This window comes from Sinocyclocheilus grahami, unplaced genomic scaffold (genome assembly GCF_001515645.1).
Source record: "Sinocyclocheilus grahami isolate Dianchi unplaced genomic scaffold, SAMN03320097.WGS_v1.1 scaffold508.1, whole genome shotgun sequence".
Classification (NCBI taxonomy): domain Eukaryota; kingdom Metazoa; phylum Chordata; class Actinopteri; order Cypriniformes; family Cyprinidae; genus Sinocyclocheilus; species Sinocyclocheilus grahami.
The window spans coordinates 1,260,181-1,275,563 of record NW_015505687.1 but is presented as its reverse complement, the minus strand read 5'-3'; the positions used below and the strand labels follow the sequence as shown (position 1 = coordinate 1,275,563).

Below are 15,383 nucleotides of genomic sequence, written 5' to 3'. Positions count from 1 at the left end.
GATGGAGTTTATCAAGAGATGCATTTAGAGACATTATTGTGCACACAGACTTTTTATAAATCATTCCTATTAACATTTCAGAAACTTTTGTGTGTTCACATCATAAGATAATTTTACGCTTGTGTTTATAAATGAGGCCCTAGGACCTTAAATGACGTGGATATTCAGGGGACACCCCCATATTCAAAGCAGAGGTCTATGAATGTTTTTTTTTTAAAAGCTAGATTTACACAAATTGTGAATTTGGGTTATATTCTTGGTACAAACATGTTGGTTTGAAGCTCTTTTCCTGACGCTAAAGACTTGTGCTGTTACACATGTATTATAAGTTTCCATTTTGACTATTAACAAGATGTCAATGACCTAGTACACGACATACATGCATTTGTTTAAAACAGTTGTCCTGTCAAACATTATTTGTCTATTCGATGAAAATAAAACGGAATAAAAAAGGTTGTTGTCTTCTTTTCAGATTAAGTACGTCTCAAACCATCACAATTTCTTCAGCTAATCAATACAGCATTTGTGTTAAATTAATCCTGACCAGAACATTTTCAGTCAAGCTGAGATGTGCACTGAGACCGTAAAAAGACAATCATTAAAAACAAACAAGACATTAAAGATTAGAACAATTTGGACACATTGCATATAAATGTTGAGTGGCAATATATATATTTTTTAATTCTTACTGGGCATGTTTATCAGTCGAACAATTTTGTATTAAATATGATGCACCTGGAACAGATTTTTTACTGTATTGAGACATGAAAGCATCTTTCATAACTTAATCTAAAATTTAATTTGTATTCACGTGATCAAAGTGGAATGACAAAACATTAATGAAACTGTACACGATTAAACAACTCCAATAAAAGCTAATTTGAGCTTAACCTGAGAAGACCATTCATATCAGCATGTTGTTATTCTGAAATGTACTAATCAAAACTCTTCTGTGGCTGTAAATCAGGAGATAATCACATAAAAAGCATGAGGGTAAAATTCCATGAGTGCATTAAAAGGCCTCAAAGTATATTAAGTAGGCTTTTGTTGCCCCGTCTGAATCTTTAGGCGTTCACAAGTACAGTAGAATTAATGGCCTGGGAGCACAAACAGTAGGACGCCGAGGAGCTTCAATCTAGTCCACATCTCAGATATTTTGAGTTCAAGTTTTAGTTCCACTGTTGACATTTGTACACACTCTTCCATTACAATAAAATCCCAGAGCCCAAGACGGACATGAAGTCAAGTTGCTTAGTTATGCGTCTGTGCGCTAAGCATTGTTAAGTTAATGCTATTGACACCATCACAACTCTTGATTTACATTTAAGATAAGAGAAGTAAATTAGACATTACCAAGCGTTCCTCAGTGTAAAAAAATGTGTGGCCAAAAAGAGTTCTAACTGTCTTTTCAGTTGTCTTAAGAGTTTCTCAACAACTTGGTGCTGTGTCCTCATAGGTCCTCTTCACTGTCCCACAATTCCTCTGTGCGGAGGAGCCGATATGATTGTCAGGAGTCACTCTCGTTTATGACATGACTGTAGCTAGCCACGGGCTCTTTTAGACGGCATAGCACTACAAACAGCAGCAGTACCAGGAGGAAGAGAAGACATCCACACACAGCCAGCCCGATGATGACCTCTACACACATATGAGAGAGAACTATCAAAATCAAAATAACTAAAATGTATATATTTGAAAATCTATATAAGTAATATGGTTGGCCATTTTATGTATATTTTGAAAGAAATTTAAAATGGTATCTTTTGTCATATGGAAGTGCTTTAAATAATAAATTGCAGTATAAATATCAATAAATAATTCAATATTCATAATTTACAGTTTGTGTGTCCACAAAAAAAAGAGTGGTTACAAGATGTAAGCAATAAACAGCATTTATAATGTAAATGATTGTGATCACCAGTGTCTGTGGCTTCCTTCCTTATCTGACACTCTTTATTCCTGTCTTGTGGTATGACTTCACGTGTGAGGTTCACAAAGTCCTGTAGGGGACAACGCTGGGAACAGCCCGGTAAAGACACAGGGTACGGCTCAGACACATTAGTGTCATTGCGATAAAACATCTGCACTGTAAACAGCCTGAAAGAGCAAAGCAAAGGTATATTTTAGTTGACCAAAGAATGTCTACTTGAAACATGAATTTAGGAAAAACACAGTTCTCACAGTTACCCGTTCTCTTCCTGGTGAAGTTCAATTAGATGACATGAGGCATAAGGTGGCTGCAGGCCATTAAAGACATCCAGAGCTTCCTGCAGGGCTACAATTGTTGTGTCATGCTAGTGAGGAAAGGGTTACATGAGAGAACATTACATGAACTGCTTACTCTAAAGAGGACACATTTATTTTCCTTTTTTTTTTTTTAGTAGGATATTGACTGAAAAAGGGAAGTTTGGGTGTTTTGGTCTGCTGATGTTTCATTTAAGTGTGACAAGACTTACAGCTGAGTATACCATCATCTTCACTTCCTGTTTAGAGTTTGGTGCTGCTGCATTTGAGAGATTCTTAATGATCTGATCTAACAGCAGGCCTGTAAATGAGAGCAAAAGTGCAGTTTTAGCACATTAAAGTGTCGCAGGATCACAGTACTGCATTTGTGTATTCCAATTTGAATGTAGAAAGGTCCATCCATTGTTTCTTTACACTGACTTTACCCTGCACTATAATTGCACACCGTTTCAGGTTGCAGCCTCTCCCTCTATTCATACAACACTGATTTGCATGTGTGTGCATAAAAGTGTCAGTGTGTAACTATTAAAATGCTCTGTCAAGAATCCTCTCTCTTCTTTTTGAAATGTCAAAAACTACTCTCAATGTTTAACCTCATATAATGTTTTTCTCTGGGTTTTTGGTTCTTATTATTGTTTTTATTCATTTAGGTACTGCATTTGTGTATTCCAATTTGAATGTAGAAAGGTCCATCCATTGTTTCTTTACACTGACTTTACCCTGCACTATAATTGCACACCGTTTCAGGTTGCAGCCTCTCCCTCTATTCATACAACACTGATTTGCATGTGTGTGCATAAAAGTGTCAGTGTGTAACTATTAAAATGCTCTGTCAAGAATCCTCTCTCTTCTTTTTGAAATGTCAAAAACTACTCTCAATGTTTAACCTCATATAATGTTTTTCTCTGGGTTTTTGGTTCTTATTCATTTAGTTTTTTTTTTTTGCTGTTGTTGTTCTATATTACTTGGCATAATTGAGTTTATTTGAAATTAATTTAAAAAAGAAAATGCTCTCACCTCCCTGAAGTCTGCACTTCTCCTTTCTCTTGTACACTCCAAACAGAATCTGAAAACCAAAGTTCTTTAACACCTTTAGCGCCTCCATCACACTTGACGTAACCCAATCAGGTGGTCGCATCCCATGTTTTGCCTGGGGAAGAAGAATAACGATACGAGATGGAGAGAGAAGATTATCTGATCTGACACAGTTCACGGTGTCTGTCTGAGCATTAGGATTTAATTTATTCTGAGCATCATGAGATCAGTCTGGAATAAAATCAAGCAATGGTGATTCGGTTTGAGGTAAGGCCATTATTGCAAGACATTTACCACAAAGCCTCTTAATATCATGAAAGAGTCCACACAGACTAGGGAACAGTTTTACCCACAGGCCATCAAACTTGTGAACGACTGTCATGACTCCCTCCTCTGATATTGTAAATGTCCAATAACAATCGAATTAAAACAGTGATAGATATATATAAAAATATTGAAATAGTTTGAGAGTGTAGGGAGATAATTTGTAGCTCACAGTAGGTCTTTAATGATTTATAAGTTATCATTTCAAATAAATTCATCTATGGAGAAAATGAATGGAATTTGTTCTTTTGGAGCCCTAATGCTGCACTTGATAGGGAGTTAAAAAAAAGCTAGATTTGCACACACTGCCTTTATTTCAATATATAATTCATTCCTAAAGACAATACTTAGCAGGTGAGATTGATTGGCAGTTTTTAATGCTAGATGAAGCCATGAGTGCGTGCATGCATGCACATAAATGGCAGGTGAAACTCACCTCACAGAACAATGTGTCATACAAACTCCAAATAGTCTCAATGTTGGCTTTCTCCAGTCCTGTTTTATTTCTCACCATCTCTATTAAGCCCTGCAAAAAAACAATGACATTTCCATGAGTGTAGTAACCATTATGGCTGGGATGGCTAATCTACTGTTTTTTTATTTATTTATTATTTTTGCACATATACATTGCAAGATAGGATACATGCTAACATTGTAAGTTACATACTAACATGCAAGTCAATTACTAACATGAAAAAATAGGGAGCAAGATTTAAAATGGAACAGACTTGAAAAAATGGAAATCAGAATAGCACTAAAACTGTAAATACTTTGACAGAGGAGCATACGTTTTCTGCCATCTGACAAAACATTTTCACAAAATCAAAAAAAAAAAAGATTTACATTTCTTCCATTTACATGATATTTATCCAACAAAACAAGGATGTTCACTAGGTTAGAAATGTAGGGATTCAATATATTCTTAAAACAGGTCTTTACATTTTTAAATCTAAAAGGTAAGAATGTTATCAGTTTAATTATTAATTTTCATTTTCACAAGGTGGACTCACCTTGTAGGTTTCAGTCATGTTAAGAAAAATGCCTGTTTTTTCAGTCTCATTCATTAATTGTGTGTAACGTGGACAATCTTCCAGAGGGAATGAGAGCAGCTGGAAAGAAAAAAATACAAAAACACACTGAAGGCAGGTCCTGTAGCCATGGAAACAGATTTGAAACATACAGAGACATTTATTGATGCTGCTTCTGTGCAAATATGACTTCATCGCTAAAGAGAGGTCAGGGCCAAGTTTCAGTGTGCTGCGAAATTGTGGAGAGAAAGGTGAGAACAGAACTTCAGTCAGTGTGATGTCTTACCCTCTCTTCATCCGCTGGGACAGTGTGAATAGGTATTGGTTGCCATTTCAAATCTGGATTAAACACCTCAGAACCATTAGGTGGGAACATGCCAGCCAGGTTTGCTTCTGCACTCATTAGAGTCCGGTCAACATCTGTACTTCTGATGAATATCTACGGCACAAAGACAGGATTACTTATTCTATTTAAACACATAAGTCTGACAACTCTATGTTTACGTTTATTGAACATGTTTAAACAATAATTTAAAGAGACAGTAACCTCATGCCGGTCATAGTCCTCACTCAGGAATCCTGTGTAGCGTTTCTTTAAAAACTGACCCAGCTCGAAGTGCTGCTTCATTCCCTCCTGGAATGTTCAGAAGATTGAGTTAAAGTAATAAAAACACCCTCTTACTAAATCTTATAGTGAAAGAATGAAATAAAATCCTTAAAGGTGCATTCAGGTGCTAACTTAAAAAATTGGACACATTAAGAAATAAATTGTTTTCATGAAGATCCATCTGAATGTGAGATGCTGACTGATAATACTCATAATAGTTTTCTATAAAAACTGTTTTAATTATGTAAGGAGCGGTTCACCCCCTCAATGTATACATAAACACAATTTAGCACAGACACTTGCATGTTTCTACATAAACTAAAGGCTACTTAAGTAGCACATAACCAATTAAAACAAAGAGCATAAGGTATGTAGTGTATGTGTGTGTCTGCATACTGTACCTGAGAGAGCTGTCCAAAACCCTGGGGCCAGTCACTCTCCTTATAGGGATCAGTTGGATAGGCCTTGATTGGAGATCTGTCACCATGACGATAAAGCTGACGGAGAGGAAGTCAAATATCTCGTAAGTATTGGGGATTTATGTGTGCGTTCAGGAGGAAGAACTACACCGTGCAACTGTGCTTAGTTTAGCTAAACCAACTTGTCATGTGCTCATCCTGACACCCGGATAGTACACAAGCCACACAGTTGTCTGTAAACACATTCTAATCAGACTGAATCTGCTCATCCATCTCCTTATCTTTATCTCTGTCTTTCACAGAAATCAGACATGTTTAAATGTATTAAGTTTTCAGTTCTGGCTTGTGACCTTCTCTCATTTACACTAAGGTCTGTAGTAGGACTTGCCTGAATCACTTTGCAAACATTAAGTAGGTGTTCTAGGAATGCGTTCAATTATAGTCATGTTACACAATCACGCTTAAAATGACACAACCCTCTGGTTTATACTTCCTCATCTGCAGTGACCTGATCGTCATGATTTACCACAAAACACTTCTATTCACTTATTTAAACCATGTGTCAGTATTAATTATGACTACCCACAATACAAAAAAGGGTTTTGAGGTTTTTTATGTGGCACAGAGTTGAAACAAAATGTACGAACATTCATATCTTGAATATGAAACAATAACACCAGCATAAGAACAAAGTAGAATAAACACGTGGATTTATGAGCACAGATAGAAGAAAAGTTAAGCCACATCTTTAAATACTCTCATACAGCATACAAATCTGGTACGTTTATTATTGTGTATAAGCCTAAGTGATTCGAATCATAGAGTGGGATACCTAATTGGGATTTATACCATTTTTATTTCTGAATGAAAAATTTTGCATACAATATAATGAAGTTGGCACTGGCAACATATTCAAGAGAGGAATGATTTTCATAATAAGACATTTGAGAACAAAGACATGGTTTACTTTTGTGGGGCTAAAAATAAAGGAACTTAAATCACAATCAAAAAATAAATGGACAGCCGTTTCTTCTGAAATACCACAAAATGAACATGCCTCATCAAAAGCCAGGACATTTAGCAGTCTGTACATCCGAAACAAATGAACCACAATAGAATTGACTTGGACTTTAGCTTGCATCAAAGCATTTTATTGCTTTGACTGAACCGGGAGGTGCAATGAAAAAACTCAAACATGTCTCATGTGATGAACCCAAACATTGAGTAAGCTGGTAGGTTTAATACAATATCAAATAACCAAAGTTTAAGTCGAGAACAAGTTGCAGAGCTAAAAACAAAGTTGGTAGCAAACAATGGTTACTCATGTCAGCAGATATTGCCACTCACACGTCGTTACTATTTGATACGGTTTCAAACTAGACTGACATCGACAGAAGACAACCTTCGATCCTACTTATTCAATGCAAAGCATTGAGAGCCAAAAAAAATGAAAAGGAGACGCAAACATCAGTTCATATTTACACAAAAACACAGAGTTGTAATGCATAAAAATATGACCCATAACAAGAAGCCAGAATGTGCGTGTCGTTTTATGAACGGTTTTGTCAAACCAGCAGCAGACAGATTATACATTATAGTACTCACCACAGTGACAAACTTCAGCGTCCTCTCTCCATCGGAAAGACTGAAAGCGACGAGGAAAGCGACGATCAGAAAACAGGACTCCATACTTGTGGACGAGCAGCGGAGGCAGAGCACAGTAACCTCATTGATCGATCGCGGTCTGGCTGGTCTTGCAAGTTGTTCCGGGAGCGCTCCCATTGGTCAACGCAGTCTGCCGCTTTAAAAACACGTGAATTGATTGGCTATCTTGGAACAGAGAAGGACTCGGGGAATAAATAGTTTGTCTTTGTTGGGTGGCGTATGATGAGTTAACAGTGAAATGCAAATGTCAGTTAAAATGAAAATCCAGTCTCTTGTTATATTTTTATTCAATATTCATAAGTTATTGCTTAACCTGATATCCAGGCCTCAAATAAGGTGCATTGGTGTATTAATATTGATTCGTATATTAATACGCCTAGTATATGTTCACAATTATTTTATTTTGTATTTTCATATAGGTATTTTAAAATACTATGTTCATTTCCATAATTTTTGTTATTTATGCACATGGCTTAATTAATTAAATTGACCCGTTCGCGGGTGAACGATGTCTTCGGTAGTTGATTACGAAGGATCTGTGTTCCACTGGCTTTGTCTGTAACGTTACGCTTTTTGGCAGGAGGTGTTGAGCACAGCAACAATTCTAAAGTACACTCGACCCTCTTTTCGGGAGTAAACAAAATATTCCTCACTGTATTTATATAAACCCGAAAATAAAACCAGCACTTAATATTTAAGTAAGGGTCCTGCTGCTGAGGTGTCCCAACGTACTTATTTTACTTGATAGCTACGATTTCAAGGAGTATATTCGGACAAAAATATGAGGTAGGCCGAATCTGAGACCCCGTGTGGTTGTCTTTAATATATTTTAAACAAAAAACACTAATAATTTAAACACCATGTAACTGTGAATACATCAGCCGTAAACTGTAGCATGCTAACTGCTAATGGGAAAGCTGTTAGCGAAATTTCCTAATTCAAAAACAAACATTTTAAATGATATATAACTTTAACTGGTGCCTTTATTCTGTGACCATGCAGTTAAATTACTTAGTGTTTATAGCACTTTTATATCCCCTGTCTAGCTTTATTAGCGGAAGATAACAGCTGAAGTCAAACATGTAAGTTAGTAGCCTGTCAGCTGGAGAATAGCTCAAGTTAAGAGTGTCACAACACAAGACATGTAAAGCTGATTCAGGTTTCTTCAGCCTGTTAGCTTGATGCATAATGTAAATAACGTGTATAATTATTGTCTTTCTACCAGCTACACTGATATTTAATTATGTATAAAACCCATTTAATTAAATCTATTTATTATAATGCTATTTTGGCCTTTCATTGGTTGTTTGCTGAAATATATCTTGTCTTATATATATATATATGTTATCGGATTTCCCACCTGTGTTATTTTAGTATCATATTATAGTTTTTATTCATATTTTGTACATAATTCCTATATATTTTCTATATAGTTCTTATTCATTTTTATTTTAGTTTTAATCAGTTTAGTACATTAAGTTAAACTAAATGAAAATGTTAAGTGAAATGTTGGCAACTAGTTGTTGTTGTTAATGATGTTTTAGTTAACTAAACCCTGCAATAAAGTTTCTATTTTTCTGTGTAAGATATTAAATATAGTAATTCTGCCATTGCACATGTGTATTCGTAATCTTTGTAACAATGCTCGATTGTAAAAAATGTTCTTTTACACCTTGTAATCTCCTTTGACACCTTTAGAGGCAGTTTGAGGTGCGATACAATGCTGGAAGATTTTACATTGAATTGAAATTACCAAGAAATTGTCTCATTGTCATCAGATTAATATTGAGTTGTAGCCAAGTTATGATATTCGTGAACTTTGTTGGCCCTTTTTTATTTTTATGATGATTTGTTGATTTCTTTTTCTCTGCCCCCAGAATGATGGCGTGGCAGTAGCAGTGGTGGTCTAGCTGTGTGTGAGCCGGTGGACGGCTCTGAGTCTGGTGTGAGAGGGACGGAGCGAGGAAGAGTTTGTGGAGATGAAGGTGGGACAGAAGAACTCGGTGTGTATCCTGTCCAGTCGAGAGCGAGGAGCACGAGGCCTTTCCTCACACAGGATCCTGCAGCAGCTTGTGGAGGAGAAGACACAGCGCATGAAATGGCAAAGCCAGGTAACAGACTCACTGATCTCTGTCATCTGTTGACTTGTAGCCTGTTGTGTGGGAAATAATCAATATTATTAAGACAACCTTATTTTATTTGTTTTGCCAACTGTGGAGCTTTAGGATTTATGTACTATTTGAGGTTCTAAATAAATAGCTTTATAGCCATGTACATTTCTTCTTTCATAATTATTGTCAAAAATGGACTTGGAAAAAGTACACACTCGGCCCAGCACCCGTAAAGGGCCATTCACAACAAGAACGATAACTATACGAATAACTAGCATCCAGCCATCTACTATTCCACATCTATTCTGATCGGCTGTCAATGTTTATAACCTTCATCGGCTGTAAATTCTCAAAGTGATTCCAACAATATAATTCCTCCATGTCATTATCATTATAGATGTAGCATGGACTTCACTATTCTCATAGAATTAGAATGATTAATAACACTTAATAGTTACTGTATATCTATCGCAATAGTTTTCGTCCTGGTTGTGAACAGGCCTTAATATTGTGGTTTGGAAGTGACTGAGGTAAAATCACTGCTCCTTTTTTATTTTCTTTCGGTGTCACAGAAAGTGGAGTTACCAGACAGCCCCCGCTCAACCTTTCTTCTGGCCTTCAGTCCTGATAGGTACGACCACTCTGACTTCTTTCTCATAGTCTTCAGTACAGATCTGCTAAATAAACTGACTGGCTGATCTCAGGCTTTTCCAGTTAAGGCCTATCATCAACAAGATCATCAGAGAGGTGTTTTTGCTATTTGTCTCTTCACAGGTCTTTAATGGCCTCGACCCATGTGAACCACAACATCTACATCACAGAGGTTAAGACAGGAAAGTGTGTTCACTCTCTAGTGGGTCACCGCCGGACACCCTGGTGCCTGACCTTTCACCCTAGCATCCCTGGTCTTATTGCTTCTGGCTGCCTGGATGGAGAGGTTCGAATCTGGGACCTGCATGTAAGTCTTGACCATACACGTATTTAAAGATTGTTTGGTCAACTTGTAATCGTTCTACTCTTTGCTTTAATATGTTTTTGTTTTTGTTTTCGGGTGTTGTTTTGTTGCCACAGCTTAATTTTGCTCAAAAGAATTGTGTGTTTTTGTTTCAGGGAGGCAGTGAGAGCTGGCTCACAGAGAGTAACTCAGCAATTGCATCCCTTGCTTTCCATCCTACTGCTCAGCTGCTGCTCATTGCCAGCCACAATGAGCTGCATCTATGGGACTGGAGTCGGAAGGAGCCCTTTACTGTGGTGAAGACTGCTAGCGAGACAGAGAGAGTCAGGTTTGATGTGCTTACTTTTTATAAATTTAAAGGGATAGTTCACACAAAAATGAAAATTGTCATCAACAACACACCCAAAGCCTTTGTTGTTAAAAAACCCATAAGAACCATAAAAGACTAATAAACATGTTTCTAACGAAACATGAGAGATTTCTGTCCTTCCACGGAAAGTCTATTCACCTTTCAACTTTGGTACTTTAAAAAGTTTGTGAAAGAAATCTTAATTAAGCGGTTTACTCCATCTTCTGAAGATACACAATTGTTTAATATGATGAACAGATTTAATTTAAGCTTTTATTCGCATATAAACATTGATTAATGCACATAGAGCTCATTCAATATGCTAAGAAGATTCTCAAATGGTCTTGCTTGACGAGCAAAAAATGATTGGGTTTAAAACATGCGGGTGAGTAATTGTTGACTGATTTTTAATTTTTGGGTGAACGATTCCTTACTTTTTTGTGTGTTTTTTGTAGGTTGGTGAGATTTGATCCATTGGGTCACTATATTCTAACTGCCATTGTAAACCCTTCAAACCAACAGGTGAGTCTTGCTGGAAAGTTTGTTGTTTAAGCACAAGACATTTCTATTCTCTAAAATTTGTGACTATACATATGCTTGCATTTGTGCATTGCAGAATGATGATGATCCTGAGATTCCAATGGACAGTGTGGAGATGCCTCATCTCCGTCAGCGCTCTTTCCTCCAGTCCCAGCCTGTAAGACGAACACCCATCTTGCACAATTTTTTGCACATACTCACTTCCCGCAACTCCGTCCCTCAGTCTGGAGGCACTCTTGCTGCTTCTAGTGATGAGGCCTCTGATTCGTCTGGGCGTTACACTGTTTTGAGGGATCGATCCCGACTGCCATACCATGGTTGCGTTCAGTCACTCGGAGTAGTGTGTTTCTGTAGCCGTTGCTCATCAACACGGGTTTCGTCTCCACCTGACGAGGACCCTTCCGACTCCGCCTCCTTGGAGGGACAATCACATGCATCTACCTTTTCTTCTGCACGAACAGAGCCGCGAATACCAAGGTTTCCTGTTGAATCTCATGCTTCAAATCGGCCCTCAGCATTTAGCTGCGTGTATGGTGGCGGGAGCAACGTGCGGAACATTTCTTCTAGCTCTGGGAGGAGGGGAGTGGCTGGAATGACACCCATCCCACCTTTCCGGCAGCAACCACCAGGCAGGGAAGATGGAGGCCGTCTCCCTGGGCCAGACTGGATAGGCTGTGTGCTTAATGGACGAGGTAGTAGTATGACTCCACCCAGAACCAGCGCTTCCTCTGTCAGCCTGCATTCTGTCCTGCGACAGCAAGGGACTTTTAGCCAGTCACCTGTTTACACCTCAGCTAGTGATGGATTGGACCTTTCTCATAGCAGCGGCAGCACATCAGGGACTAGTTCTAGCAGGCAGCACCCACCAGAGGAAGCGGGGCACAGCAGCCCTTCTTTCATCCGCAATGTTCTTCAGTGTAACCTTAACCGCTATTTCATGGAGTGTGAGCGAATGCAGGACCTGGTGCAGCCTCTAGAGGGCAACAGGCAGGACCAGCAGACTCAGGAAATGCTGAATAACAACATGGACCCAGAGCAACCAGGTCCATCTCATTACCAGCCACTTTCCAGTGACGAAAACCCTTCACACAGTCACATGAACCGCTGTAGAGTCTGCCACAACCTTTTCACCTACAATCAGGGTACTAGGCGCTGGGAGAGAACAGGTCAGCCGACATCTGCTGAGAGAAATGCAGCTTGGCAACCTACTAGTCCTGCCCTCCACAGTGTAGCCCCAGTCTCTCACTCTGATCATGACCTACTGGAACACAGACCCATGGAGCCCAGCCCAGATGCCCCAGAGCCTCATGTTCCCTTTTCCCGCAGCACAGCAACTGGTCAGCAGGAGGAGCAGACTATTGGGCTGGTCTTCAACCAGGAAACTGGACAACTAGAGCATGTTTACAGGCAGTCCGCCACCTCTCGCTCAACAAATGTATCACAAGAAGCCATAAACCAGGAAATGCCTGAAGACACACCAGATGACGATTACTTACGCAGGTGAGGCAGCAGTCTTGTTTGAATGTTTAAAGGGGTCATGTCATGAGGAATCAAACTTTCTTATTTGTTTGATATTGAAAGTTTTCATTGTACTAGAAAACATACCAAGTTTCCTCACCAGTCCAAAAAGATTATTTATTGAAATTAAGATGCACTAATGACTAATTTTCGCAACTTATTGATATTAGATGTTGGCTCATGGCCATCTACATTTAAATGACAGCAGTGCCGATTGATGTTTAGAAACAGTGAGGTAAATAGGAGGAAATAGGGCTCATCTAAAAGAATTATTGGGATCAGTGGTTCAGACTTATACTTGCCAAAGTTTTCACTGACCCCACTGCAAAAAAACAATTCTCTTTTGGCCTTATATACTCAACCGTTCAATAATGACTGACAGCACAGACATTTACAATATTACAAAAGATTTTTATAAAATCTTCAAATTATGTTCATTTCAACTTTCTATTAATCAAAGAATCCTGACAAAATGTATCTCCGTTTCCAAGAAAATATTAAGGAGCACAATGTTTTTAACATTGATAATAAAAAATGTTTCTTGAGCACCAAATCTGCATATTACTATGATTTCTGAAGGATCATGTGACACTGAAGAAGACTAAATAAATTACACTTAAAATATTTTTAGAGCATTTGAATGCCTTACAAACTTAAACATACTTGGTTTTCTGTGATGTACTGAACTATTGTAGACTCTGTATCTAAATATCAACTAATATAGAGTGGGTTGTAAGAGATCCCAGGCGTGACAGTTCCTTCCCGAAACACTTGGACGCAGGCCCTAGGTCAGCCGGCCAACCTTATTATTGAGCCCAATTATATTACAATTTGTAAAAGGCAAATAATGATTAGAGTTAAATGTGTGAAAGTTTGTCGAACTGTGTTATTACTGGCTGCGTGTAGAATAGGAAAGGTTTGTGCAACTGATTGCAGTGTAGATTGTTTTGTAATCCAGTCACAATATAATGCAGGTTTGGCAAAGATGCTGTTTTTCAGTGCAAACTGTATTTGACCTGACAGCATACTCGGAAGTCTGCGTGTGAGTGTAGCAAAGCACTGTTACTCATTTCACATGTGAAGGGACTGTTTTTTTAAGGCACAAATGCTGAAAATGGTTCGCATATGAAATGAGAAGGGTTGGGAGGGTTACTTTTAAAATGTATTCCATTACAGTTACAAATTACTTCATTAAAAAAGTATTCAGTAACGTAATCCATGTACCACAATATAAAAGTAATGTAATCTGATTACTTTTGGATTACTTCAAGTTACATATGTAATTAAGTCATAAGTAATAGTTAAGCCTGCATTTCAGCCTGGGCCCGACTTTTTTATGCCCCTAGGGCCGGGCTTCGGGCCAATTTTCATATCATAGTTCAGACGTGGGCCGGGCCTCGGGACTGTTTTAGGCTTCTCCTTATTTTTATATTTTAGACATCCATCAATTAGTGATGAAATTTTTTTTTGCCGCGCTGGTGGAAACAACACGAGACCGTGCTACTGCGACTGTCAACAACGGCTCGACGGTGTTTAGTGTCCCGCAGCAGAGCGAGCGTGCCGTCAGTGCAGCTGAAGAGATCTGCGTTCAAATGCACACAATAGGCTAAAGCTTGCCGCAAAGCACCGGCAAAAGTTATTACCATGAATGTGTCGGGGAAATAGTAAGGAGATATTTGAGTTATTTACTAATAAACTAGTGTTTTCTGAGTCTTTCGGTGTCGCAAGAATGAAGTTGTCGATCCTGACTCGCCATCTCCACATTAGACGCGCCTTTAGAGAGAAGTGCATCTTTACGGATTATGATTATAATGAAAGAGTTTTTGTTTTCGATTTGTTTTATTACGTTAAGTGTTAAATATTTATCATGTCTGTGAGGCATCTATTCGCTTAGTTTCGGTTCATTTTTGAGAAGCGCGCCTGTTCAAGACGATGCAGAAAGCGGATCGTGTTTGTTTTCTTTATTTTATGAAAGCAAGTTTTGTTGATATTGTGAGTGCACACAAATAAAAGTAGACCCTTCACAGTTCTGAATGATGTATTAGGCTACTCTTACCTTTATGAGCAAAAATGATGGCGTATCCACTTAAAAAAATGCGCCTCCATGTCCTGCAAAGCGTGCTTTAGCTTCCACTTTCCGCACAAACTATTGGATATAGCGCACATTTATCTAGATTTAATGTTTAAACATTGTTATACAACCCTCTACATTGCGAGTAAAAAGAATATGCATTCATACATGGTTATCAAGTTTTAATTCTAATTCCTAAAGTTCTAACATATAATAATATTGATTATCATATTATAATGCTTAACTGACCGATGTTAAGAGTGTACTTTCAGATATTTAAAAAACTGGCATTTTACAAACATTATATATATACTAATCAACATTTGAAGTGGATCAAAACCTTTCATCAAAGTTGTCCTAAAACCAAAATGCATTCTTGTCTTAGGACAACGTTGATTAACTTTTTTTGATCCACTTCAAATGTTGACTACTATATATATGTGTGTATATATATATATATATATATATATATATATATATATATATATATATATATATAGAGTCTCTCTGTCTCTCA

The 15,383-nt window shown here is 37.9% G+C and overlaps 2 protein-coding genes across 2 annotated transcripts in view; one reads left to right on the top strand and one right to left on the bottom strand.

Moving 5' to 3' along the window:
- Window positions 1-6: 6 nt before the first annotated feature.
- Window positions 7-7,424, bottom strand: LOC107554639 (lysosomal acid phosphatase). Its single transcript, XM_016237213.1, has 11 exons — window positions 7,263-7,424; window positions 5,640-5,735; window positions 5,179-5,265; window positions 4,918-5,070; window positions 4,614-4,712; window positions 4,040-4,129; window positions 3,262-3,394; window positions 2,457-2,545; window positions 2,188-2,294; window positions 1,919-2,097; window positions 7-1,638 (listed from the first exon to the last, which is right to left on the bottom strand). The coding sequence occupies exons 1-11, from the start codon at window positions 7,344-7,346 to the stop codon at window positions 1,508-1,510; spliced, it is 1,248 nt and encodes a 415-aa protein (XP_016092699.1). The 5' UTR covers window positions 7,347-7,424; the 3' UTR covers window positions 7-1,507.
- A 432-nt stretch (window positions 7,425-7,856) lies between these two features.
- The window catches only part of LOC107554638 (activating molecule in BECN1-regulated autophagy protein 1-like), a 28,691-nt gene continuing 21,164 nt past the window's right edge, over window positions 7,857-15,383 (top strand). The window contains exons 1-7 of the mRNA XM_016237212.1: window positions 7,857-8,108; window positions 9,200-9,433; window positions 10,006-10,064; window positions 10,208-10,391; window positions 10,544-10,716; window positions 11,193-11,259; window positions 11,354-12,777. Coding sequence (XP_016092698.1) covers window positions 9,302-9,433; window positions 10,006-10,064; window positions 10,208-10,391; window positions 10,544-10,716; window positions 11,193-11,259; window positions 11,354-12,777 — 2,039 coding nt within the window. The 5' untranslated portion in view covers window positions 7,857-8,108; window positions 9,200-9,301. The remainder of the gene's footprint in view (window positions 8,109-9,199; window positions 9,434-10,005; window positions 10,065-10,207; window positions 10,392-10,543; window positions 10,717-11,192; window positions 11,260-11,353; window positions 12,778-15,383) is intronic.

Bases quoted from the DNA above. Each gene is read 5' to 3' on its own strand.
- LOC107554639 (XM_016237213.1), bottom strand. From the start codon at position 7,346: ATGGAGTCCTGTTTTCTGATCGTCGCTTTCCTCGTCGCTTTCAGTCTT. The intron at 5,266-5,639 runs GTACAGTATGCA...TGAACATTCCAG, and splicing joins GTTTTGGACAGCTCTCTCAG to GAGGGAATGAAGCAGCACTT. The intron at 2,295-2,456 runs GTAAGTCTTGTC...TTTCCTCACTAG, and splicing joins AGATGATGGTATACTCAGCT to CATGACACAACAATTGTAGC.